Here is a 24,720-nt window from a genome sequence, read left to right on the forward strand (position 1 = left end):
CCCAAACCAAAGTGTCATTTTAATTAGGGGCCTCTTAAAAATGTCAAAGTGTTTTACAGTTTTAAAATTTTCTTGTGAAAATGTTAGTTTAATGACTAAAATGGAAATAACTCATAAAATAATGCAATTACATTTTTTTTTTCAAATCATCTTCTTTCAATATGAAACTTTAACAAAAACTTCATGTATGTATCTGTGCCTTTTTGGTTAAAACAAGCTTCTTTTTCATTCAGTGAAGTTATTCACAGTGGGTAGAGTATCCAGAATGTTTACTGAAGTAAGAGTAGAGATACTTCATAATAAACATACTCAAGTAAAAGTAAAATGTAGAGCATAGTAAAAAATATTTCAGACAATATATATATTTTTCAAAAGTTGACCGGGAGCTTCCAGATTTAAATAGCCACATGGATAAAGAGTGACAGTTGTAAATAGAGAGAGAGGGGCTAATATTCTGACCGGGTCAATTCTGCAGTTAAAATCTGGAGAGCTTGGAAGGAGTGGACATGTTTAATTTGTTTTGCTTTCAAGCGATTAAAAAAAGTCTTTTTTTTTTTTTTTTTAAACAGTCATGATTGCATGAAATACAAGCAGCAGAAATTGTTCAGCTTCAAAAGTGATGTGGAATTATAACTTAGGATTTCCCTCTCTACACGTTTTATAAATTGTTTCCAATTTTTAGTTAATTTAAATGGAAATTAGCTTAATTTTACCTTTCAGAAAGAAATAGAGCAAATTTAATATTATTGAAGTGTCTTGGGCGCCCCCTGCTGGCCACAGATCCCCGAGCAGCGCCTAATTTGTTGCAACTTAACTGGAAAGTAATGACTTTTATCACTTAAAAAAATTTCAAACTTATTTTATCATGTGGTATATTAGTCCACACTAATCAGTTTTTCTCAAAATACTTTAATATGAATCATATTTTAACATGTTAATTTCTGAACATTTCAAACAATAAACCATTTAGAGAAGCTTGACAAAAACATGAATTGTTTTCTCAGTATTAGTCTAGAAAAAAATGGGTTTTTGATTTTAATTATACTTTGTAAATGTAAACAAGCCTTCCTTTGAGATGTATCAACTTTTTTAGACTTTCACTAGATTGTTCATGATTCTTTACACAAAGTGCTTCAAACGTTAGTTTTAATAATAGGCCTTCAAATAAAGACAGTGAAGACCTTAGTGGGGACAAAGACAAACAAATAAATAAAAAACAACTTTAAAAAGAGACACAAGCAGCATATCAGTGAAAAAAAACTGCAGATGTTTTCAACTTTACTGACACACACAGTATTTGCAGTTCTAGGTTCTTGCCAGAAGATGGTGCTGTAGCACACAAAACAAAGCGCTGAATCACGTTAGTTTGCATCCTCAGAAAAACTGTACGTACAACTGGCAGTTTGTTAAAAATAAAAATAAAATAAAAGGGTTTGAGATTATTTTTGGCAAAAAGAAAAAGTAAATAGCCAAAATAAAGACAATCGATCAATCATATTATTTGTAGAAGACAGTTTATGACGCCCAATGCAGGAAAAATGAAATGACAAAACAGATTGAGAGCAAATAGGGACAAGAATCCAAACCATAATCACACCACCAAATGTTAAACTAAGTAAATAAACAATCAGACAGATTAAAAAGTGAAAGCGAATAACTAAAATTTCTTTCTGTTTGTAGAGTATTTTGCAATAATTTAAAAATGCAAAATTTTTAAACAACTTTCAACCATAAAAAAATAATTAAAATAATCTTGAATTTACATTTAATTTATGATGAAAACACAAACAATAGTAAAAGTGTAACCAAAGTATCAAAAATATAAAAAATTTTAACTTAATTTTTTAATTTAATTAGCTTTTTTTTAAATGAGAAATCTAACAAAGCATATAATAATACAGGTATGTAAAATTCATTGAGGGCGGCGGTATCCTAATAATATAATAAAATGACATAATAAAACATTATTGAAGTACAACCTGTCTCAGAATAACTGTTAGTTCTAATTTTAATCATTTGCATCAAACATAAAAATGTTTTATTCTCATTAAGGTGGTGATATGGTGACCAAAGCTGGATCATGTAATTAAAACTTGAGCGTAATTAAAACTATTTTAATTGGGCATACAGACAATTTTGCATGAAACTGTCTGAATTCCTGACTGACACACTTCTATATATTTATATGACCTCAACATTTTTATATTCTAATGTTCAGATGTAACTGAAGTCATAATTTCTCTCAAAACAAAGCAAACCAGTCTATTTATGACTATTGTATTACGTGAATGGGCGGGGCTTCCACTCCAGGTGGGCGTGGTTTGTTGGGCCAGTGGGCGTGGCTACAGCGAGCCTGTCGGGCAGCAGCAGAATGAGTGACTGTTGCGCCGCTTAAAGCCTCATAAATGACACGGCGGCCAGAAACAGCAGAACCTCTGAGCTTCAAACCCAACAAACCTCTGGATTTATGAACGTTTCTGGATTTTAAACCGTCTGTGGGAACTTTTCTTTAGTTCTTTTAGCAACTTGGAGCAACAGACAGCCGACCACAGAGGTAAGAAACATCTAGCTGTTACCAAATCACTGCGACAGACACCTATAGGTAGACTGAATTACTGATGTACAAAAACGACAGGCAATTAAATGTACACAGCAATAAACACGCTCTATGTCATTTAAATAAGCCTATAAAGCCTGTTTTAAATAAGAATAAAACAGCAATAAAAAGCAATATTCAATAGAAGGATCAAGAAGGGTCACATCTCTTCAGTTTGACTTGTTTAATATAATAATATCCAGGTTTGTTTTGTTTTGTACTGCTGAGCAATGCTGATCCACCTGTTTCTGTGTGATGTAGGAGGATTCATTGACCTGAACTAACATTAAACAAATAAGTTCTGCTCTCACCGCTGCTGTCCAAAACCCAACCAGAATCAGAAAATGGAAATGTTTCCGAAGAGATTAATAGGTTTATTTTTTAGTATCTTTTTGACATCAGAATTTCAAATTACAGAATCAGTACAATCCTTAAAATGAGTGGTTTTCTGTCAATTTCACCGGCTTTACATGCTGGTTTGACTTTTTTCTCCTGTGGCCATGTAAACACAAACGGTCTGATCTGCTGGATCTATAAATAAATATTAAATTTCTGATAATAAAAAAAATGACACAAATACTTTATTGTCATTTTCTTAGTTTGGATTGTGGACTGATTTGGAGATTTACATTAGGTGAGTGGAGCTAAATATGGGTTTAAAAAGTTCCTCAACACTTTTAATCACAAATAAAAGGAGAAGCATTTTAAGACTTTTTAAACATTTTACAATGGCTGCAATAAATTTTTTCAGACCATTATTTTAGTACTATTAATAATGTTTGAAACTCCAAATACTGGCTTAATACATAAATTGTGTTATTCATACATTTAAATGGAGTTCAGTCAAATGAAGTGCATTTTAATTCATTTAAATAAAATTTTTATTTATCTGATTCAGGCTTGTTGTTAAAAAGCTGCTATCATTTATCACTTCCATTCTGAGCAAGAGCAAGGGGATAGTGGAGAGAAAAACTCTGATTTAACATGAAAAATCCTCTAAAAAAACAGTGATTGTCACTTTAAATTCAAAATATGAGTCCAAAACAAAATGACTTCAAATCTAAAAAACGTACCACAAAATTAAACGCAACTTATTGACACATGAGCTCAGTGCAAAGTACAAGAAAGTAAATGAACCAATGTGAAGAAAATTGAGCTACAAATAGGTCATGCTGCAAAAGAATAAAAGAAAAATATATAGAAAATAAGTAACATTAAAAACTTGCTAGCAAATGATAAAGTAATCGTTGGACTTTAAGGGAAAGTTGCAGTAAACATTCACATTTCTAGTTCTGATTTAATGGATCAAACCGTTTCTGCACATCTCAGGAGTTTGTTTAGAGATCATAGAAACTAAATACTTCCTGCCGTTGATTATTCCTCCTGGGAACAAGGAGTGAGCTGGACTTTGACTCCAGCAGCAGCATTTTGGACCAGCACCAGTTGCCTGATGGATTTTTAAATACATTTTCAATATTTTTATCGTCTTCCTCAGCTGTTCTTCTGTCTGTTTTAATTAGAAACACTTTATTATGACAGTTTTCTAAGTTTTCTAAGCTGATTTTGTAATAATGTCTGTGTAATTTGAGGTACGGCTCAAACTCTTCAGACAGTCAAATAAAGCTCCACTTTTTTAATTACTGCAGTTTAATTAGATTATTGTCAGCTTAAAACCTAAAACATTGAATTAAAACGGGTCAGAAGAGAGTCCAGGTAACTGTGTTTGGCCGTTTGTTTAATCTCTGAAGGCATGTGGCCGTCTGACTGACTGACTTTGGGATTAAACATCATCATCTCATCTCAGATTACTCCCCATCTCTGTCTGCAACAGAAACAAACACACTGGTTCTTCTCTCTCTGTGAGGACCACCGCTGACCTGATGCATTCCTCAGCTCTTATCTCAAATCAGATTCAAACCTTGAAAGGATGATCAGGTTTCAGTTTGGTTCTGCAAAAACTCACCAAATATTTTAATATCGGTTTGCTGGTTTGCAGAGGTAAACAAAGTATGAATCCTTTTATAATTGCATGGATAACAGATGATCATTTTATCTGTTTTTGTCATGAAGTTTTCTGGATTTTTTGCATGTTGTGTGTGCAACTAGGATTTGAATCAGAGGGTTTTTGTCTACAGACACACCACCCATTATATTAGTGGTAATGTGAGCTGCATGTTCGACTTGAACGTCTGCAGCCATGTTGGCTCGCAGGAATGCAGTCAAGTCGGTTTGCGAGGTTTCTGAGTGTGACCAAACAATTTGCTGCATATTTTCTAAAATCCATTTTTTACGTGATCCAGCAAAAAGAGAAATTGATAATATGCTCTTTAAGGCTAATTTTTAACACTAGACTTTACACAAAACATGCTAATAAAAATAATGAAAGGTGCACAGTTTAATTTAATGGCTGTGTAATTATCTCATCTCAAATGCGCTGAGCTGGAGAAAATGCTCAGACAGAAACACACACACACCAACACACACAACCTGGGATGACCAAACAGGAAATAGGAACAAAATCCAACAGTTCATCCCATCCAAACCCACACAGATTAGAGCCCAGATGGTTCAGGATGAATTAGTTTGACTCTTCTTATGGGACATTTATGTGTTCAAACAGTTATAACGTGTAGACAAAAGGCTTTATTTTAAATTTTATTGCTATTTCCTTTACGCTTTCTTGGATATAATTCCTTTTCTGCAGGATAAAAGGTGTCATGTTGGCTCCTCAGTGTCTTCCCGGCAGCTGAACAGGGGTAGCATCGCTGCGATATCTTCGAATCCTCTCTGGGTATTCCTGGAATTTCCCGGAACGCCCAGGGTGGGACGCAGACATGCTGTCACTTTTTCCTGTTTGTATGTTACCGCTGACGGCCTGCATGTACTTCCTGTTTCAAACATGAAGAAAGTCACATTAAAAGATGCTAAGTTGAGTAAAATAGGAGATATTATTCAGACATTTTTAAGCTGCTTATCATTAGATCATAAATTGTTGAAATCTTTGAGTCGTTGTCTCAGCAGAGCTAAAAAATATATTTCATTGTGATGGATTTTGAAAGTTGATTTTAAAAACATGGTGGACTGAATTAAACCATGGAAGGAAATCTACACAAACAAACCGCGACATGTGGACAATACATGGACGCTCTTTGTTTGTCCGCACTGACGCCACAGTGTGAGTCGAGTTCATGCAAACAGGAGATAAAACTAACTTTTAGTGTCTTAGTTACTGCCAAGGATGGCCACTAATTTTGGAGGACTTTATTTAAAAAGGGACAATCTATGACTCCAACATAAATGCCCCCGTTTGATGCGCTGTAACTAATTCATATCTGCAGTCCCTTTTATATTTTACCTTTGTGTTAGTCTGTTTGATGTTCGTTCATCCATCCATTACACAGAAACGTCCCGATTGTGGGACAATAAAGGATATTTATAATCTATTCTTAGACTTATTTGCATATTTCACCATATGCAGATAATAGAAACATCTTCAAAGTAAAACTAAATGTAAGGTTGATAGAGAAAGAGATTTAGGATTTGTTTTTCCAATAGAGAAGAATTATTCTGGTTCAGCCATTTGCACTTTGTCTTCCACACAGCCTTCACAGTAAAGTGTGTTTATTTTGAAGTGTTGTTGGTGACCCAGCGGGTTGTGTGTGTTTTTCCAGGAGTTTCCTCTGCAGCTCGCTGAACACAGAGGCCGACCGACCCGGTGATGCCTCCAGGTTCTCCCGTCAGAACCGAACATCCTCCTCACTTTCAGCCGGAAGATGGAGTAGCCGCCTGACAGCCCGTCAAAATGATGGCCTCGGTGGTTGTCGGGGGCAACCGGAAGAAGTCCCTCACGTTGAGAGGGGTGGACCCGGAGACCTGCATGATTGTGTTCAAGAACCACTGGATGCAGGTAACAAACTGACCAGTTTTCAGTTTTTGACACCGGGTTTGTCTCACCGTGGCTGGTGGACGGTGTGTGAATTAGTGTGTCTGTGTGTTGGTTTGTTACCGAGTCGTTCTGACCCAGACTCTGGCCCGGAAACACTGAATCCTTTTACAGCACAGCTCTGTCTGCTGTTGCCAAGAAAACCCCAAATGCACTCAGTATCTGTGTGTGTCTGAAGATTTAAAAGTCAAAGGTCAACAGACAGTTCAGACAAAAGACTAAATGCATATTTATTTGCTCTGTTTCTTGCTAATTTATTATATTCTATTTTAATTAGGGTTTAAAAATAGGATATGACACATGTACACTCCAAAGTCTTGCCAATGATTTTTGGTCTAGTTTCTAGTTTCTAATGCAACAATCATAGTACATTTTAAATAACACAAAACTAACTTTCAAGTAACTTTTCAACAAGATATATTAACTTGTTTTAAGTCAATAATACCTTAATTTTGACAAAAATGTTCTATTTATAAATGAAATCTGCTGGTGGAACCAGTACCTTTTCATCAATATTAACAAATTATTTAATTAAAACAAGCTCCTATATCTTACTGAAAAGTTACTTCATTTGGCTTTGTCTTTTTTCAAGTGCGCCAAGATTTTTGCACTAGAAACTAGACAAAAATACTTTGCAATTTAGTGTTTTACAGTGCAGGCCAGATGTAAATGTGAAACTGCTTGAATCAGACTTTGCAGATTTGAATTAGACTCCAATGAAATGAACTGAATTATGAACTAAATAAGATTTTATTATATAAAGAAATGCAGTGACATCACTTTTTACCTGTTAAACAAATAAAGATCGATAAACTTTTCTTTTTCTCTGGAATAAAACATTTGTTTAAATTATTCTCCATCTGCACTGCAAAAGCACAAAATCTTCCCAAGTATTTTTGGTGTAGTTTCTTGTGCAAATATCTTAGTACAGCTTAAATAAGAAAAACTAACATACATGTAACTATTCAGCTTGAAATAATAGCTGGTTTTAAGTAAGTAATTCCTTAATATTGATGAAAAAGTATTAATACAGAAAGTGTTAAATCTTGGAAAAAATAAATGAAATAGTTTGGGAGTGAAACTAATGTCAATATTAAGGAATTAGTTACTTAAAACAAACTCACTTCTTGCTGAAAAGTTAGTTTCATTTTATTTTAAGGGCACTAAGATATTTGTGCTGAAACTAGACCAGAAGTATTTGGTGAGATTTTGTGTTTTTTCAGTGTTTTCCTATTTATTTTGTATCACATTTCTTATTTTACTTCAGAAGTTAAATTAAAAAAAAACAAAGTTTAGGTTAATGTCCCGCTGCTCTCTGTGAAGGTGGCGAAGATTCTGGAGAAACACGAACCGAGTCGCAGCACCTCCAGAGCGCTTAGCTTTCTCTCCGGTCACCATGGCAACAGCAGCAGCAGCAGCAGCTCCAGAGCGTTGCAGCTGGGTCCGATCCCCGCCGACGAGGCCAGCGCCGTGCAGAACTACGTGGAGCACATGCTGTTTCTGCTGATGGAGGAAGAGGCGGGGCAAGGTGAGGAGGAAGTAACTGTAAAAAAGTAAACGTACAGATTTTTTTTCAACCTTTTGCTTTTACTCCCTACGTTTTAAGAGAAATTTCTGTACTTTCTTCTCCTCACATATTGCTCAAAACTTCCATGATGAAAAAAATAATGATATGGAGTCGTATCAAATCATAAAAAATCCACTTCTCGCACAAAAGGTGTGTTAAAGTGGCGGTAACTGTCCAAAGCAAAGCAGATTTCTCATGTTTTCTCTGTGGCACTTAGAGAAACGACATGGATGGAGACTTTAACCGGAGTAACAGAGGAACACATTGAGAGACGCAAAACATTCCCCATCTGTAGCCTGATTTTAAAAAATCCTTCCATGTTTTTCTCTCGAAGAACAATTAGTGCTGCGTTTTGTGCAATTTAAATGATCCTGATTGAGATTTGATTTGAAGAAAAACTGGACTATTAAAACATAACTTTTTATGTTTTGTACATTTCAAAACTTGTGCTGTTTTTACTTTTACTTGAGTAAAATAGTCCAACCAGTACTTTTACTACAGTATATTTTCATGCAAGTATCTGTATTTCTATTTCCGTGTTGAATGTGAGTATTTTTGACCCCTGCGGTGCCAGGAGGAGCCATGGGTCCCATCCTGGAGTTCGTGGTGCTGGAGGGCGTGATGGAGAGGCTGTTCCTGTGGAGCCTGAGGAGGCAGTTCACCGAGGACATGAAGCTGGAGCAGCTCAGGATGTACCAGATGCTGCTATCTCAGGCCAAGCAGCCGCTGCTGCACCACAAACCGGTTCTGCGGCCGCTCATGATGCTGCTCACCTCCTGCGCTGGAGCCGCGACTGGTCAGTTTATAGTCAAAGTATTAATCTAACGGGAAACGAACATTAAATTCTACTTTACTTCACTTGGATCTCCAGCTGTTAAACTATCCTTTTAGATCAGTGTTTCTCAAACTTTCTCAAGTTGAGGACCACTTAACTCATTATAACAAACTATCACAGATCACCTAGCTTGAAATTGCCATGCAGTACCTTGCGGACCACTAGGGGCGCTGACGTCACTGAAAGACAGCTTTAGATGAAGTATAAAATCTTCTAGAGATGGTTTAGCAGCTTAATAGCAGTTTAACAGTGGATCCCACCAGCTGGATGTGTTGCTAGATCTTAACTCTGCTCCCTGCAGACACCGGCGGGGTGGTGGAGGCCGAGCTGGTCCAGCTGCTGAACCAGCTCTGTGTGGCTCTGGTCAAAGATCCGTCGGTGCTGGAACTGTTTTTCCATACCAGTCAGGACCAGGGAGCTGCCAACTTCCTGCTCTTCTCCCTGCTCATACCATACACACACAGGTAGCAGCTAACGACGTCCCAATCAGAAGTTTGTTTGTCATCAAAACGATCCGAGTCATTTTCGATTACTCATTTATTGACTCTGAGAGTGGATGTTAAAATCTAACATGAATGGATGGACTCATGTGTCAGCCTTTTGTCTCTAAACAAAGTTTTGAATAAACACATTACTCCTTCGGACATTTTTTCTTGCATAGCAGTTAGCTGAAGCGCTAAGCTAATGTTAGCGAATGAACTCTCGGTTTTTATATGACTTGTTGATGATTTGGCTCATAGCAAAACAAAACGTTATAAAGTTGTTCTACTTAGTGAATATGAATGGATGTGTCATCTCTTTTCCTCAAAATAAATACGTTCAGTTTTCAGTAAACACATTTACTGAAAGATGTAGCAAATTTTTAACGCAGAGCAGTTAGCAGAAATGCTACGCTAACATTATCTTATTACATGCTAGCTTTAATGTGACTGTAGCTGCGTTTCCTTTACAAAATATTGTCAAAATTCCATTATTGTTGAAAAAAAAATGCAATTTTGCAACTGTAGTGTTTCCACTAAATAAGAAACACAATTAAAATTGCACTTGAATAAGTTTGTTCATGTGATTAATAATTCAAAACATGTCATGCCATCACTGATCATCCCACTTCCTGTCGTCTTCTTCGTCTTTTCTGTAACAAGTCAGATGATGGATGTTTAGTTGTTTAAGAAAACATATAAAAAGTTACTGTAAGTGAAATTGGTTTGGAATTGGACAGAAATTAAGCAAAAACTCAGCTAGAGTCCAAAAGAAACCATTGAAAATTGTACAAAAAATGTAATCTAAGAACTATTTACATGAAATGGTAACAGAAAAGTGTGGCAGGTGAATGAAAGCATATTGTTGGTGTGAAGTGATTTCAGACTGTTTTTGTGTTTCAGGCAGGGTCTGGTGGGCCAGCAGGCCCGAGACGCTCTGCTGCTCATCATGTCTCTGTCGGCCTCGGAGCCTCGAGTCGCTCAGCACATCGCAGAAAACACATACTTCTGTCCTGTAAGAGTTCACACAAACACACACAGACAAGAACGTAATTATATAAAAATCCTTCAGCACTGATACTGTAAGTCCTTGATGTCAAGGCAACAGCAAAATGTTTCACGGCCATTTCTGCCAAAATAATCTCAGGCATTTCCGTCAAATTAGATCAGCCAAATGTTTCAGACTGAAGATACTAATTTATCCTTCACACCTGTTAGAAAAGAACTAAAAAATAAAAGTGAACTGAATGCTTAAGATTTGAGTAAAATAGTCCTTTTTTCTTGCTTTTTTTAGATCAAAAATCTCACTAGCAGATTGTTATTGGTGATTATTCAACAGATTTTCATGAATCAAACGGCTGTTCAAATGAATGGAGGGTGTTGCATGAGCTTTTCCCACATTCATCTCCCCTCTGCATTGTAATCTCATTATCACGAGTTATGTAATAAACTAATGAGCTCGTAATGCCTCCTCAGAGACTGAATGTGTACGGAGAGGGAGAAGAAAACCTGAGAGACTAATGAGGGAAATCCAAGAACGAGTGACAGCAAAATAAGAAAAAAATAGACTGAGGCTTGTGCACATTAAAGGTTATGATAGGTCTATGGTCTATACAAAACATGTCCATTACATTATTTTGCACAAAATCATTCTTAGGTAATGAGATTTCGTTTCAGAATTAGCTGCTTCATGGTCACTTTAAATTCAACGTTTACACTCGCACATGAAAATGGCTGCAAACAGACGCGCAATTATACAACCATACATCTTTGAAAAGCAGAAGTAGAGCCTCCTGCACAACCAACAAGAATGCAGCATGTGGTTTCTGGATGGTAAGTCGGCAACAAAGTTCTTGTCTTTTCCAGCAGCCATTGTACGGTACAGCGCAGATAGCGGTAAAACTAGCTGACCAAATGTGCTGGAGTTCTGCTTGGTTGCTAGGTAACAGTTCAGTGCTGAAAAGCTTAGTAAGAATATGAACATTCAGGATGAATTCATTTAACTTTGTGACCATAAGACAATAAGAGAAGTTTCATGAAAGTGAACAAACTAAAATAAATGAATCAGAGGTAACTGAGTCAGCCATGTTGGCTCCTTGGCCACCAGTTTGTATTTTGGCCTTTTGTTTAAGGAGAATAAAGAGACTTTGAGGGTTTTTACATGAAACCAGTTCAAGCTGCTCTGCACGTGCCACCTGTGAGCGTGTCGGAGTTTTCCAGCTTTAAGCCCATGTGACCACACTCTGACCTCAATCTGTTTGAAGAGAGCAGATTAGTAAATCAGCCAGGGATTGGGCCAGCAGGGATTAACAAGGCTGCACATGATTGGACGGCTGCCTGATTTTTAGCAAGACTCCAGATTGCAGCTGTTTACCCCGATGATGATGTTGATGATGTTTAGACTCATATGGATGATTAATCTTTCTTTTCTTCTTTTCTCTCTTTTTTTAGCTATCCTTGATTTGTGTTAGTAAAATATAAAATCTTTGAAAAATGTTTTGGCTTGTTTATAAATATAGATGGTGGCCCTCTGAATGTTTTTTGTGTGGTCCAAAACCAGGTTTACAATTTTTAATTATCTTTTAGGGTGACATATTTTACTAATCTTAATCTTAAAATAGTTTTAAAACATATTTAATATAACAAACTTATTACTTATTGAACTGGTTTTGCACTCATCTCAATTTTGTGGTTTTATGAGACCAGAAACATCCAACAGCTCTAAGAAAACAAACTGTCAACCTGCTGGAACAGTTTATAGAATCTGAATAATCTATAATATTAATACATAATCTATTAATATCGATCATTTGAATTAGGAAAGTTCAAAAAGTGAAACTCACATTCAGTCATAGTCAATTAATTAGAAAATATGTTGTGATAAATCTTTTAACCTTTTAAAAATTAATTTTAAACAGGAAAACATATTTTTATAAAGGACGCAGTTTGTTTGTTAGTTACTTTTTATAAGCTGTTAGCAGAAAATAATAGTGATTAAGAAAAATAAAAGCGTTAAAACATCCATTTTTGTTTAATTTATCTATATGATGGGTTTAGTTGGAGTTAATAAAATGAAAGATCATTTTATTTATATTCAAATTTCTTGAATGGGTTTATTTTAAATAGGTTCATTACATTTAGTGTGAATTATTTCAAGCCTTTATTTGTTGTAAATGTTTTACAGTTAATAAAAACCTCATATTCAGGATCTCAGAAAATTTGAATATTGTGATTTTCTCCAGGTGAAGCCGCTTTAGAAAGCTAAGAGAGCTTTTTCCTGCTTCTCAGGATACTTTATATCAACAGCTGAAGGATAATTTGAGTGTTTATTTATAATTTTCCCTAAAAAGTCGAATGTATTCCCTTAAGTATCTTTTCCAGCCATCAGTTTTTTCCTTCAATCTGCCCTAAATCTCTGCTAATCTGCTCAGGAGTTTAATCTGCATGAAAGCCTCTGTGTGTGTTTTTGTGATTCTGCTTGTTTTACCTGAAAATACTGACAGGCCACAAATAAACAGAAACACCAGCATACAGTAAAGTCTCTCCAGGATTTTATTTGTTAACTGCATCCCACTGGTTGATGTTTCTGCAGCTAAATGAGAGTCTGGAGGAGAAGAAACTTAGTTTTATTTACGCTTCAGACCCTAGAGGTTTGATTTATAAATGCTGAAGGTTTTAGGCTCTTCATTCAGTTTGTAACGTTTCTGCATGTCTGAATTTTCCTGTTTTTGTGATTCTGCAGGTTCTGGCCACTGGTCTGTCTGGTCTGTACTCGTCTCTTCCAGCCAGGCTGCAGGTTTACAGTGAGGACTGGCACAGCCTGGAGTCTGCAGACTGGCAGCAGGTGAGTCTGTTATTAGACAGGTGCAGCTCAACCCGACCTCTGTGTTGGAAAGAATAAACTAATACAGAAGCACAACTGCAACTAACCACTATTACGTAATTGGCGATGGGGTAAAATCTGCAGAATAATTAAATTTTTAGTAATTTAGTAAGTTCAATGACGGTAAAGACAATCTATTCAAAAGTTTGGAAGTTTCTTCAATGATGGAGCAAAATAGTTGGATTAATTGAGAGAAATTCCCAAAAATATCTTATGATGTGTAATATATTGAGATTATTTAGCTATAACAAAATGTGTGAATAATTGAATATTATTTTGTGTGAGCAGGTTCCAGCTCTTGTTCATTTCCTGCACTCACTGGACTTCTGCAGTGCTGTCACCAAGGTGAAAACCAGAACTAAAACACTCAAATATTCAGATATACACAACACATCATAAACCTTAATCACTTTATATCCAGTTTGAGCTCATATTTTCTGTTTGTCCCCAGACGTTTGGGTTTTAAAGCTGCTTTATGATATAAAACCAGGTCATACTTCGTCTGTCCCTCTTCCTCAGGTGGCCCATCCCTCCATCCGCTCCCAGTTGCTGAGTTACATCTACAACGGATTCCTCGTTCCTGTTCTCGCTCCTGCTCTGCACAAGGTAACAACATCTAGACAAGGAAATTACAGCAAAAAAGTACTAATTAATTTCACAGCCGAAGGGCTGATTACTATGGAAGAGGATTAGGGCCACTTAAAAAACATATATTTTGACTTTACACCCAGAATTTGGGCAGAATTGGAATTCTAAGATTAAAATCAGAACTCTGTGAAAAAGGTAAAAATACTGAGAAAAAGAATCTTGAGGAGAAAATGTCATAATTCTGAAAGAAATCTGAATTTTAGACATTTTTTGGTGGCCCTAATGTTCTTCCATAGATTGCTGTTTCTGCACACTTTGCACATTTACTGTGTAAATGCTGGGGACGTCTCTGCTTGGCCCAAATGACAAACAATGTTAAAAAAGAGCAGAAAATGTGTTTAGAAAATACAAGAAGTATAGATATTTCATTCTGTCTTTCATTTGCATGTTGGCAGAAAGAAATGTCTTCTTGCATCCAAATCAAAATTGTCTTCTTGTTCGATAGCTGACTTTTCTTTTTATTGCACTTGGGTTCAAACTTTGAGGATTTAGACAAATGGCAGCAAAGAAGGTTTGTGACTCTAACATGTTTTCACCACTAGAGGGCGCACAGCAGACGGCAGGAGTAATGAAACAGCATCTTACAGTTAGTTTTTTTTACTTCAGATTTTTTTTAATGTTTTTGTTTGACTGGTGTGTCATCAACATTGTTTCCTTTACTAATCCAGAGAAATGAAACGTCTCTCTACTGTGTCTCCAGGTTATCAAGCATGTTTAGATTAAATTTAAATCAAACACAGCTGTTTGTCCCTGTGGTCAGTTTGATGATGGATATATTTGTCCGTCTCCTCTCGCCTGTTTGTTGTGCATTTAGCTGACCGTGGAGGAAGTGATGACCACCACTGCGTACCTGGATCTGTTCCTGCGCTCCATCTCTGAGCCCGCCCTCCTGCAGAACTTCCTGTCCTTCATCCTGCTGCATCGTCATGACAACGTTCACATCCTGGACACGCTGGTCAGCAGGGTCAACACGCCGTTCCAGGTAACACACTCACAGTTACCAATTCACATCACCCATTTCTCATGCTCTGTTTCTGACTAGAGCTGCAACTAATGATTAGTTTAATTTTCTTCCTCTAAAGTGCAAAATTTATGGATTTGTTTTTGTGCAGTTTTTCATTTAATGCTCTGATTGTGTTATTATTTTAGCCTTCTTTGAGTCTGTATAGTCCAGTTAATGATTCATCATTTACTAAATTGATTGAGGATTATTTTTAATTAATCCGATTGATCGTTTGAGACCTGTTTCTGTTTGCTTTCAGTTAGGAACTGTGTCTCTGGCTCTGTTCAGGACTCTGATTGGTCTCTTCTGCGAAGACGTTATGCTGCAGTTGGTGTTCAGGTCAGTCTGAAAGGCCCACACAGGCGGCCATTACTGTCTTTGTTCATTTAAAGATGTTAAAAATAGAAGATTCCAACTAGTTGTAGAGCAGATGTTCTAATAATTGGCCACAGGGGGCAGTAATGAGCAGGCTGGCTGTTCCACTATGCATCCTTAAAAAGTCTATAAGGCCTTAAATGTCTTAAATTTATTAAACAAATTAACTTGGTCTTAAATACTGTGACCCAGGTTAAGGTTAAGGTTAGTAGCAATTAGCTTCAAACTACTTTTCTCGCCTTACCAGCTACTTTTTCTCTTCGCTAGCTACCTTTACACCCAGCTAGCTTCCTTTTCCCTTGCTAGCTACTTGGTTTGCCTCACATGCTACCTTTTTTGCCTTGCTAGCTCCCTTTTTCATTTTGCTAGCTAGCTTTTTTGTCTCAATCATGAGCAGAAAGCTGGGTTCACAGTTTTTGCTATGCTTGATTGTATTGTAGCAAGTTCCCCCAGAAACATCCCCTACAGTTTTAAATAAATTTAATTGGTGGCATAAAAAAGTCTTGAATTTGTCTCACTGAAACCAGCAGATATGCTGTGTTTTCTCCTCAGGTATCTGATCCCCTGTAGCCACCTGAGCAGGAAGCAGCGCTGCTCCCTGAACCAGAGAGACTGCTACTCCTCCAGCGCCGCCTCCTTCCTGCTCCTCCTGCCCTCCTGGTGCCCCATGTACCTCAACAGCAGACACTCCCTCTCAGAGCACATCCACTGGCCTAAAGCAGCAGGTTGGTGTAGATTTAAAACCTGAAACATGAAGAAAAACCTTCTAGGAAAGCGATATACTGACTGTGATTCTGTGTTTGTGTCAGATCTGTCGGTTTCAGACAGCGTTGGCTACAGCAGAGGCTCAGACTTCCTGATGGACGTTAACTACGTCCATTACCTCTGCGACGCCCGTCAGGCGATCTCCATTTCCTCCAGGTTAGTTGGTCTGACCTGCTTCTGAATGTGACTGAAAATAGAAAACTAAAGAGCAAAGGTTTGGATTTTTTTTTTTTAAATAAACAAAAAAAACCAACAACTTAAAATTACAATTTTCTTTGTTGGCTCCTTAATCTGCACTTCATCAGGACAAAAAAAAGCAGTAAAATAATGTTTAAAGAGATTTTTAAAGTAGAAAAGTAGATTTTCTTTCATTTTTAACAGAAATAAAACACAGATTATTTATAAAAATGTGACAAAATAATATATTAGCTTCACTTTGCAAGACTGCAACACTTTAGTTGACCAGTTATGGTCAAGCAGAATCTTGTGCAAAAACAGAAAAATATAGTTTTTAAGTGCCATCTGCTGGACAGATGTTGCCATTACATGTATTACAATGTAAAGATGAAGCAAGGAAAGAAAATATAAGGAGTGTTTTTTATAATCTGTACATATAACAAATTTACTGCTGTGTTAGATTAGCTAATAGCAGCTGTAGCTAATCTGCCACAGCGATCACTTATTAATAATCCCAAAATAAACTCCAAGCTTAAAAACATAAAACTGCAACAGACTGAATGTTCTGTTTTTTCTAGTGGGAAATGTTTGAGTGTTTCTTTGTGTTGAATGCGATAGAGTAGCGTTGTTGTCAGTTGCTATGGCAATGAGTCTGTGTAGCGTAGCCGACAGAGAGAGCGAGAAAAAATTGATTTTGAGTTGTTCTTTAACGGTTTTTCTGCGTTATTTTTCTCTTTTCTGTGAGGCAATGCTGTCCAACATTGTGTAAGCAATAACATGCAAAATGTCCATATTGTCAATATTTAAAAGGCAACTGTTGAATGCAGAAGCAAAATGATTTTCCAGAACTGGTTAAGGGAATGTGTTGGAGTATTTTATGCATCCAGTGTGTTTTGTCTCTAGAGCCTGCAGGTTTTGGTCGGCGCCGTACGACGGCTTTGACCCGCCACCTCAGGATTACCGCTCCGACACGCCAGGAGACGATCTGGAGGACGAGGACGAATTCATTCAGCGGACAAAGAGCGACTCCATCTGCTCTCTGGTCGTCCTTCGCCCTCTGTCTGCCCTCTCCCCTACGCCGTCGTCCTCGGATACCGTCTCCCCTAGCAACCTGGCGGGCAGGGCCAGCTCCGCCATGGAGATGGAGTGGGACGACATCTTCGCAGAGGAGGATCTCTCTTCCTCGTCAGCCATCTTTAATGTATCGAACGGCTTTGTGGAGTCAGACGGATGCAGTTTTTCACCCGTTCCTCCACCACCGCTTCCCCCTCGCCACATCCAGGAAATGAGGCTTACCGCCACCAAGCTGGTGCGAGGCGCCTACGTAGAGGAGTCTGAGTTTCAGGACGACGTCATTGTCTACGATCTGGTCGCTCAGAAGGACACAACGACGGCTCTGTTTGAGCGGATCAAGGCGGCGAACCGACAGTCGCGTGAAAGCTTCTCGAAATCAGGCAGGACGGTGATGGAGACGGTTAACAGCATCATGTCGACAAGGAGGAGGAGCGAGGATGGAGGGAAAGAGGAAGGGAGGAAAAGTGTAGAATGTGACAGATCAGCGAGGAGGAAAAGCGAGGGATTCGGCACGAAGGAAAAGGAAGATGGAGAGCTGCATGTTGTACTGAATGGTTTTGATGTAAAGAATCTCATCATCAGTGAATTTGATGATTCTGATCAAGAAACTGAGTCTTTTGAACAAAACTGCATCCAGAATGACATCCCAGCTTTTAACGGTCACAACCAGCCAACGCATGAAACCGGCGTCACTCCGTCTCCAGAGACAAACAATCTCACAAACGGACATTTAGAACCAGAGCCGCTTCGAATTTCAACAACAAACACCCAAAACTCAATCCCTCCGGCCAACCGGATCTCCAAGAACGACTTCCTGTCCCAGTACTACGAACTCATGCTCTCTTTAGGGGTGGAGCCAGACGGTGATGACATCACAGACGACGTCGGTACTTTCAGGAGGCGTGTCCGAGCGTTGAGGCAAAAACTGGCAGAGGAAGAGGAGCAGCTCGTCTCTGAGTTTGGGTTTAGCTCCTCGTGGGATGAAGCAGAGCAGGAAGGAGAGGTGGAAGCCATGGAGGAGGAAGAGGAGGAAGAGGAGGAAGAGAAGAGTGGCAACATGCGAGGAGGTCCATTTACAGGTTTGTGTTTGCAAGATGGGAATTGAAGGCTAATGTAATAAAAGTAACATAAACTTAACATAGGAATAATTTTTTTTGTTATCGTTTCTGTAGCACTTTGGTGAAGTTTCAACCTGTTTTTAAAAGTAACATGTAAATAAATTTAACACTGACGTTGCTACCTGCACACACTGACGCCACTTTACACCTGCTGCCCAATTTGACTCTTTGATATCCTCCATGGAGGCTTATTACACGTTTACACAGCAGGTCTTCATGCTAATTTCTGATTTTTTTCTTGTAATATGATTTTCTTTTGCATTGTTATTCATTCTCTAACTAAATATAAATGCAATGAGACATTTGTGTGAAGTGAAGAAGAATGTAGACGTCGCACAGCAGTGCAGTGCATAATGGATGCAGTTTAAAGTTATTCAGTAAAGCGAGGGATGCTAATAAAACAAATGCACAACTAATTGCAAAAACATTTTCTTTAGGATTGATCGCAATTTCTCTAGAGAAGTGTCTTTGGATGCGCAGTCACACTGGTGTCGATTCTAATGCAGATGTCTTAAAATAAGACAAAACTAACTTATAATAACTCTTTAGAAAAACATAGAACTGTAGGAGCTTGTTTTAAGCCATTAATTCCTTAATATTGAGGAAAAAGCGCTAGTTACAGTGGTAGATTATTTCACTTATAACATCGGGAAAATGTCTTGTTATAAATTAAAATAATCTACCACTGTAACTAGCACTTTTTCTGCAATTTTAAGAAGTTATTGACTTAAAACAAGCTCTTATATGTTGCTGAAAAGTTGTAGTGTAAGATATTGTCAGTTGAAACTTGACCAAAAATACTTGGTAAGATTTTGTGTTTTTGCAGTGCAGAACCAGAAGTGGTGAGATTGTGATGCAGTGCGCTTCAGTGGAACAAAGTTCCTTTATTATTTCATAATTATGATTTTTGTTCAGCCATTCTTTCATCCAGATTTACCACATTCCCTCGGTTTTCTCTTTACCTGTAATCTCTGACCACACCAGGTCCGTTCATCAGCGTCTTGTTGTCCCGACTGGAGAACCTTCTGGAAAACTCCATCGCCGTCAACCTGCTGGTGACGGGGATCCTGGCCCAGCTGGCATCGTACCCGCAACCTCTGCTGAGGTCCTTCCTGCTCAGCACGGAAACACACGACCAGCACAGCGTACGGACGTTATACCAGGTAGCACCAGCGCACTGGGTTCATGTTTCTGAAACAGTCCCAGACTCCAGCGCCGTATAAACCGTGTCTGCAGGTGTTGGTGTCGGTGCACGCTCAGATCGAGCGCTACGTGGAGAACAGACCTGAATATCCCGCTCTGGTCACCCAGGCCTGGAGGTTCCTGTTGGCTAAAGACCAGGATGGAAAATTTAGAGGTTAGTAAACACAATCAAACCTCAGAACAGACATACACAGGTTGAAAAACACTCAGTTACTCTGCATTGCCAAAAGTATCGGCCCATTTGCCTTTACACACAAATAAATTTAAACTTACAGTCTAGAACAAACTTAGAAAGTACCATCTGCTTAACAACCCAGAACAAGAATCAAACATGGAGAACCAACAGTTAGCTTTATATTGTACTAATGTTGAACTCAACCCAGAACAACTAAAACCAACATTTAATTTTATCAGAACAAGAATCCAGAGAAAACATATTAATTTATAAATTATGAACAGTTTATTCTTATCAAACATGGAGAGTCAATAATTAGTTTTATAGTTTTCTTTCTTATGTTTTGTTGTTTTCTTTGCATTTCCTTCTAATTCATGCAAAGCACTTTGAACTGCCTTGTTGCTGACAATGTCATATATAAATAAAATTACCTTACCGTTATCCCATTTGGATAATGTGGCTTTAATATGACCTTGACCCAATGGCAGCCTAGGAAGGCTGTGGACAGTTTTAGCAACAGGAATATTTGATCATTCAAGAAAACATTGATTGTTCCTAAAACACAGGAATGTGATTTTAACAATTGTATTTGAAATATTTAACCAAACACATTCTGAAAACATTTTGAACAAGTCCTCATTCCTTTATAATTTCCCTTTCAAGCACCCATGTCATCTTTCAGACTAGTCTTAAACTGTTTTTCTTTTGACATTGTCTGAATTTGTCTCATTTTTAGTCCATAACCTGCCCCGTTTTCAGAGGAATGTTTTAGTTTGTTAATTCTTTTAATTCTGACCTATAAATCACTGAATCATGAAACAAATGCTAAGCCAATTAGGTTTTATTACAGATATTTTTAATAAAATATCTGTAATAAAAGATAAGGTATAATTAGTCAAATTTGAAAAAAAAAAAAAAACTATAATAAATTTGAGTGACAGAGGGACTTAAGCAGTGATGATGTAAAATTCTGATAAAGACCTTAATTCTTGTGAAGTTAATAATTCTAGAACATTGATTAAAAAATACTAGTTTCACTTAAAACATGGGAAAAATGTATTATTAGTGAAATAATCTGCCAGTGAAACTCGGACTTATTCAGTTTTATAGTCTCTTATTTTCTCGAACCTTTTCTCTCAGAGGCGCTCCAGTCTAAGGGCGGAGACATCATCCTGGATCCGTCTCGACCCAACGGCTCGGTGAGGAACGCCCTGCCGTTGCCCCCCCTCAGCGTCTTGCCTCCCTGCCCCGCCGTCCCCCCTCAAGCCAAGAGCCGAGTGTTCGCCATCGTCCTGTTCGCCGAGTTCCTGAAGGAGCTGGCGGCCATCGCTCAGGAGCACAGCGTGGCGCTGGACTGCCGTTCAGAGGAATGACACAGAAAAATCTGCACATCGACGGATCTGATCAGTGATCAATAGCAGAAGACTTCATCACAAATCAACCTGCTGGTTTATGCAACTTATCTGGACAATTTCAAAAGATTTTACTGTAAATCTGCATGTAAACTGTTTTTTTCTGCCTGACAGCACTTGAAAATGTTTCCCCATGTGAAGATAGATTATATTTATAAAATGTTTGGATGGAGATTATTTTGAAGATGATTGACATTAAATTTTGTATCAATTTGTGGAAAATTTGAGTTTCTGTGCTTTCTTGAATCTTTGCATGAAATTGTTTATGAAATTATTTACAACAAATTTCATGCGCCCCTCACGTTGGAATTTAACTTTAAAAATACACAAATAAAAGTGGGGAAAAAAACTATTTATCTTAAATATTAAGATTCAACTTAATATATGGAAAATGTGCTTTAATTTTAAAAATAACTAGAAAATTTCGGAAGAAATTTAGCCGGGGCCTGCCAAGGCGCGCCCGTCGGGCATGGGCCCGGCGTCGTCGCGCCACAAATCGGCGTCGACGCCAAAGGACGCCGCGACGTGATCAGTGGCACGCGGAGAACCGCAAGAACGTTAAGCGAGGCGGACGTGCACCGTTCGGTACGATTTAAAATGTTGTCAAGGCTTTTATTTTGGAAGTTTTGTTAACCTTCATTTCAAAGGGCCAAACTAATCCCATGCGTAATAGTCCTTGGGTTAAAATAGTTATATAATGCTCAAAACACAAGTAGCTGATGTAAAAATATTCAAGGCTTTTATTTTGAAATTTTCAGTATGCTTCATTTCAAAGGGCCAAACTAATACCACGTGTAACAGTGCTTTGGATGAAAAAGTCAAATAAAGCCAAAAAGAGCAATTACGTCATGTAAAATTATTCAAGGCTTTTATTTTGAAATTTTCAGAATGCTTCATTTCAAAGGGCCAAACTAATACCACGTGTAACAGTGCTTTGGATGAAAAAGTCAAATAAAGCCAAAAAGAGCAATTACCTGATGTAAAAATATTCAAGGCTTTTATTTTGAAATTATTATTATGCTCCATTTTAAAGTTCCAAACTAATCCCATGTGTAACAGTGCTTTGGATGAAAAAGTCATATAAAGCCAAAAACAGCAATTACCTGATGTAAAAATATTCAAGGCTTTTATTTTGAAATTTTCAGTATGCTTCATTTCAAAGTTCCAAAGTAATCCCATGTGTAACAGTGCTTTGGATGAAAACGTCAAATAAAGCCAAAAACAGCAATTACCTGATGTAAAAATATTCAAGGCTTTTATTTTGAAATTATTATTATGCTCCATTTTAAAGTTCCGAACTAATCCCATGTGTAACATTGCTTTGGATGAAAAAGTCATATACGGCCAAAAAGAGCAATTACTTCATGTAAAATATTCAAGGCTTTTATTTTGAAATTTTCAGTATGCTTCATTTTAAAGTTCTGAACTAATACCACGTGTAAGAGTGCTTTGGATGAAAAAGTCAAATAAAGCCAAAAAGAGCAATTACGTCATGTAAAAATATTCAAGGCTTTTATTTTGAAACTTTTGTTAAGCTTCATTTCAAAGGGCCAAACTAATACCACGTGTAACAGTGCTTTGGATGAAAAAGTCAAATAAAGCCAAAAAGAGCAATTACATGATGTAAAAATATTCAAGGCTTTAATTTTGAAATTTTTGTTAATATTCATTTCAAAGGGCCAAACTAATCCCATGCGTAATAGTCCTTCGGTTAAAATAGTTATATAATGCTCAAAACACAAGTAGCTGATGTAAAAATATTCAAGGCTTTTATTTTGAAATTTTTGTTAAGCTTCATTTTAAAGGGCCAAACTAATACCATGTGTAACAGTGCTTTGGATGAAAAAGTCAAATAAAGCCAAAAAAGAGCAATTACGTCATGTAAAAATATTCAAGGCTTTAATTTTGAAATTTTTGTTAATATTCATTTCAAAGGGCCAAACTAATCCCATGCGTAATAGTCCTTCGGTTAAAATAGTTATATAATGCTCAAAACACAAGTAGCTGATGTAAAAATATTCAAGGCTTTTATTTTGAAATTTTTGTTAAGCTTCATTTTAAAGGGCCAAACTAATACCATGTGTAACAGTGCTTTGGATGAAAAAGTCAAATAAAGCCAAAAAAGAGCAATTACGTCATGTAAAAATATTCAAGGCTTTAATTTTGAAATTTTTGTTAATATTCATTTCAAAGGGCCAAACTAATCCCATGCGTAATAGTCCTTCGGTTAAAATAGTTATATAATGCTCAAAACACAAGTAGCTGATGTAAAAATATTCAAGGCTTTTATTTTGAAATTTTTGTTAAGCTTCATTTTAAAGGGCCAAACTAATACCATGTGTAACAGTGCTTTGGATGAAAAAGTCAAATAAAGCCAAAAAAGAGCAATTACGTCATGTAAAAATATTCAGGGCTTTTATTGTGAAATTTTCAATATGCTTAATTTTAAAGTGTAAAACTAATCCCATGTGTAACAGTTACTGAGTTAAATCAGTTATATACAGCCCAAAGCAGCAAGTAGTTGTAAAGGCCAGTTCTCAGTCCTGATCTGTTTCAACTGAGGATAGATAGAACTACAACGATGCGTATTCGTAGTCCTAACCAGCAGCCAATAGCCTCTTGAGTTCCGTTGCTATGGCAAATAATGGTCTCAGCAGGTGTGAGCTCTGAGCTGTGAGCTCTCAAACACACAAGTGTGTTTGAGCAAACACACTTTACTGAAAAAAAGCATTGGAAACAAATCCTTCTTGTTCGGGAACCGTAATACATATTCGAAAAGCGTTTTAAGCGTATGACAGTTCAATGTGTCTTCTGCGATAGTCCCGAGATTCATATCTGTACCTCACTCAGAGCATTTACAGTGATGAGAGAAAGAAATGTTGTGCCCAGATATGAACCGAGGTCGGCTGCCACTCTAATATGAGCAAAAATGAGAAACTTTGGGTCGCTTAGAGGCAAATTGTGGACAAACCATAACTGGTATCGACGAGCCGTCTTCACTTTCGAAGAGATCACAGACGTATCTACAAAATGAAATTTGAATGGCATTTCTAGGTGAATTTGTGACGACACAGCAAATCCTCAAAAATAGGGTATTTCTAGGATTTTTCCCATTGAGTTATAATGGGGTTTTTTTCGTAGTTTTTTGCGAATTATGTCGCCATGTTAATCCCGAATCCCACCAAAAGTAATAGCTGGAATGGCGTGAATTTTCTGCACGTTTTGATACCTCTTTTGTAGGTGTGCACGCAGCGGTATGAGCCGCATTAACGGTTACGGATGAAAAATAAAGAATAATAATAATAAAGAAACTTTTCTTGGGAGAATAGCAATAGGTTCCTGCCATTGCTTTGCATGGCAGGCCCCAATTATAAACCCAATGGGGTTGAGCTGCTTTTGTGCAGTCAGCTCAGACTGTTGAGGTGACAAACTGGAGCTGAACCTGTTTAAAGACATCAATCAAATGT

The 24,720-nt window shown here is 37.4% G+C and overlaps 1 protein-coding gene across 1 annotated transcript; it reads left to right on the plus strand.

The window, feature by feature from the left end:
* Nucleotides 1–2,406: 2,406 nt before the first annotated feature.
* On the plus strand, nt 2,407–21,464 carry LOC102228502 (protein FAM160A1-like). The gene is made up of 17 exons (XM_023346891.1): nt 2,407–2,554; nt 6,268–6,503; nt 7,863–8,067; nt 8,681–8,902; nt 9,243–9,405; nt 10,324–10,435; nt 13,163–13,264; nt 13,592–13,648; nt 13,823–13,909; nt 14,766–14,933; nt 15,214–15,293; nt 15,882–16,054; nt 16,139–16,250; nt 17,175–18,424; nt 19,448–19,626; nt 19,700–19,820; nt 20,982–21,464. The coding sequence occupies exons 2-17, from the start codon at nt 6,399–6,401 to the stop codon at nt 21,212–21,214; spliced, it is 3,369 nt and encodes a 1,122-aa protein (XP_023202659.1). The 5' UTR covers nt 2,407–2,554; nt 6,268–6,398; the 3' UTR covers nt 21,215–21,464.
* Nucleotides 21,465–24,720: the final 3,256 nt, after the last annotated feature.

The sequence above is a fragment of the Xiphophorus maculatus genome, chromosome 14 (genome assembly GCF_002775205.1).
Source record: "Xiphophorus maculatus strain JP 163 A chromosome 14, X_maculatus-5.0-male, whole genome shotgun sequence".
In the NCBI taxonomy this organism is placed as follows: domain Eukaryota; kingdom Metazoa; phylum Chordata; class Actinopteri; order Cyprinodontiformes; family Poeciliidae; genus Xiphophorus; species Xiphophorus maculatus.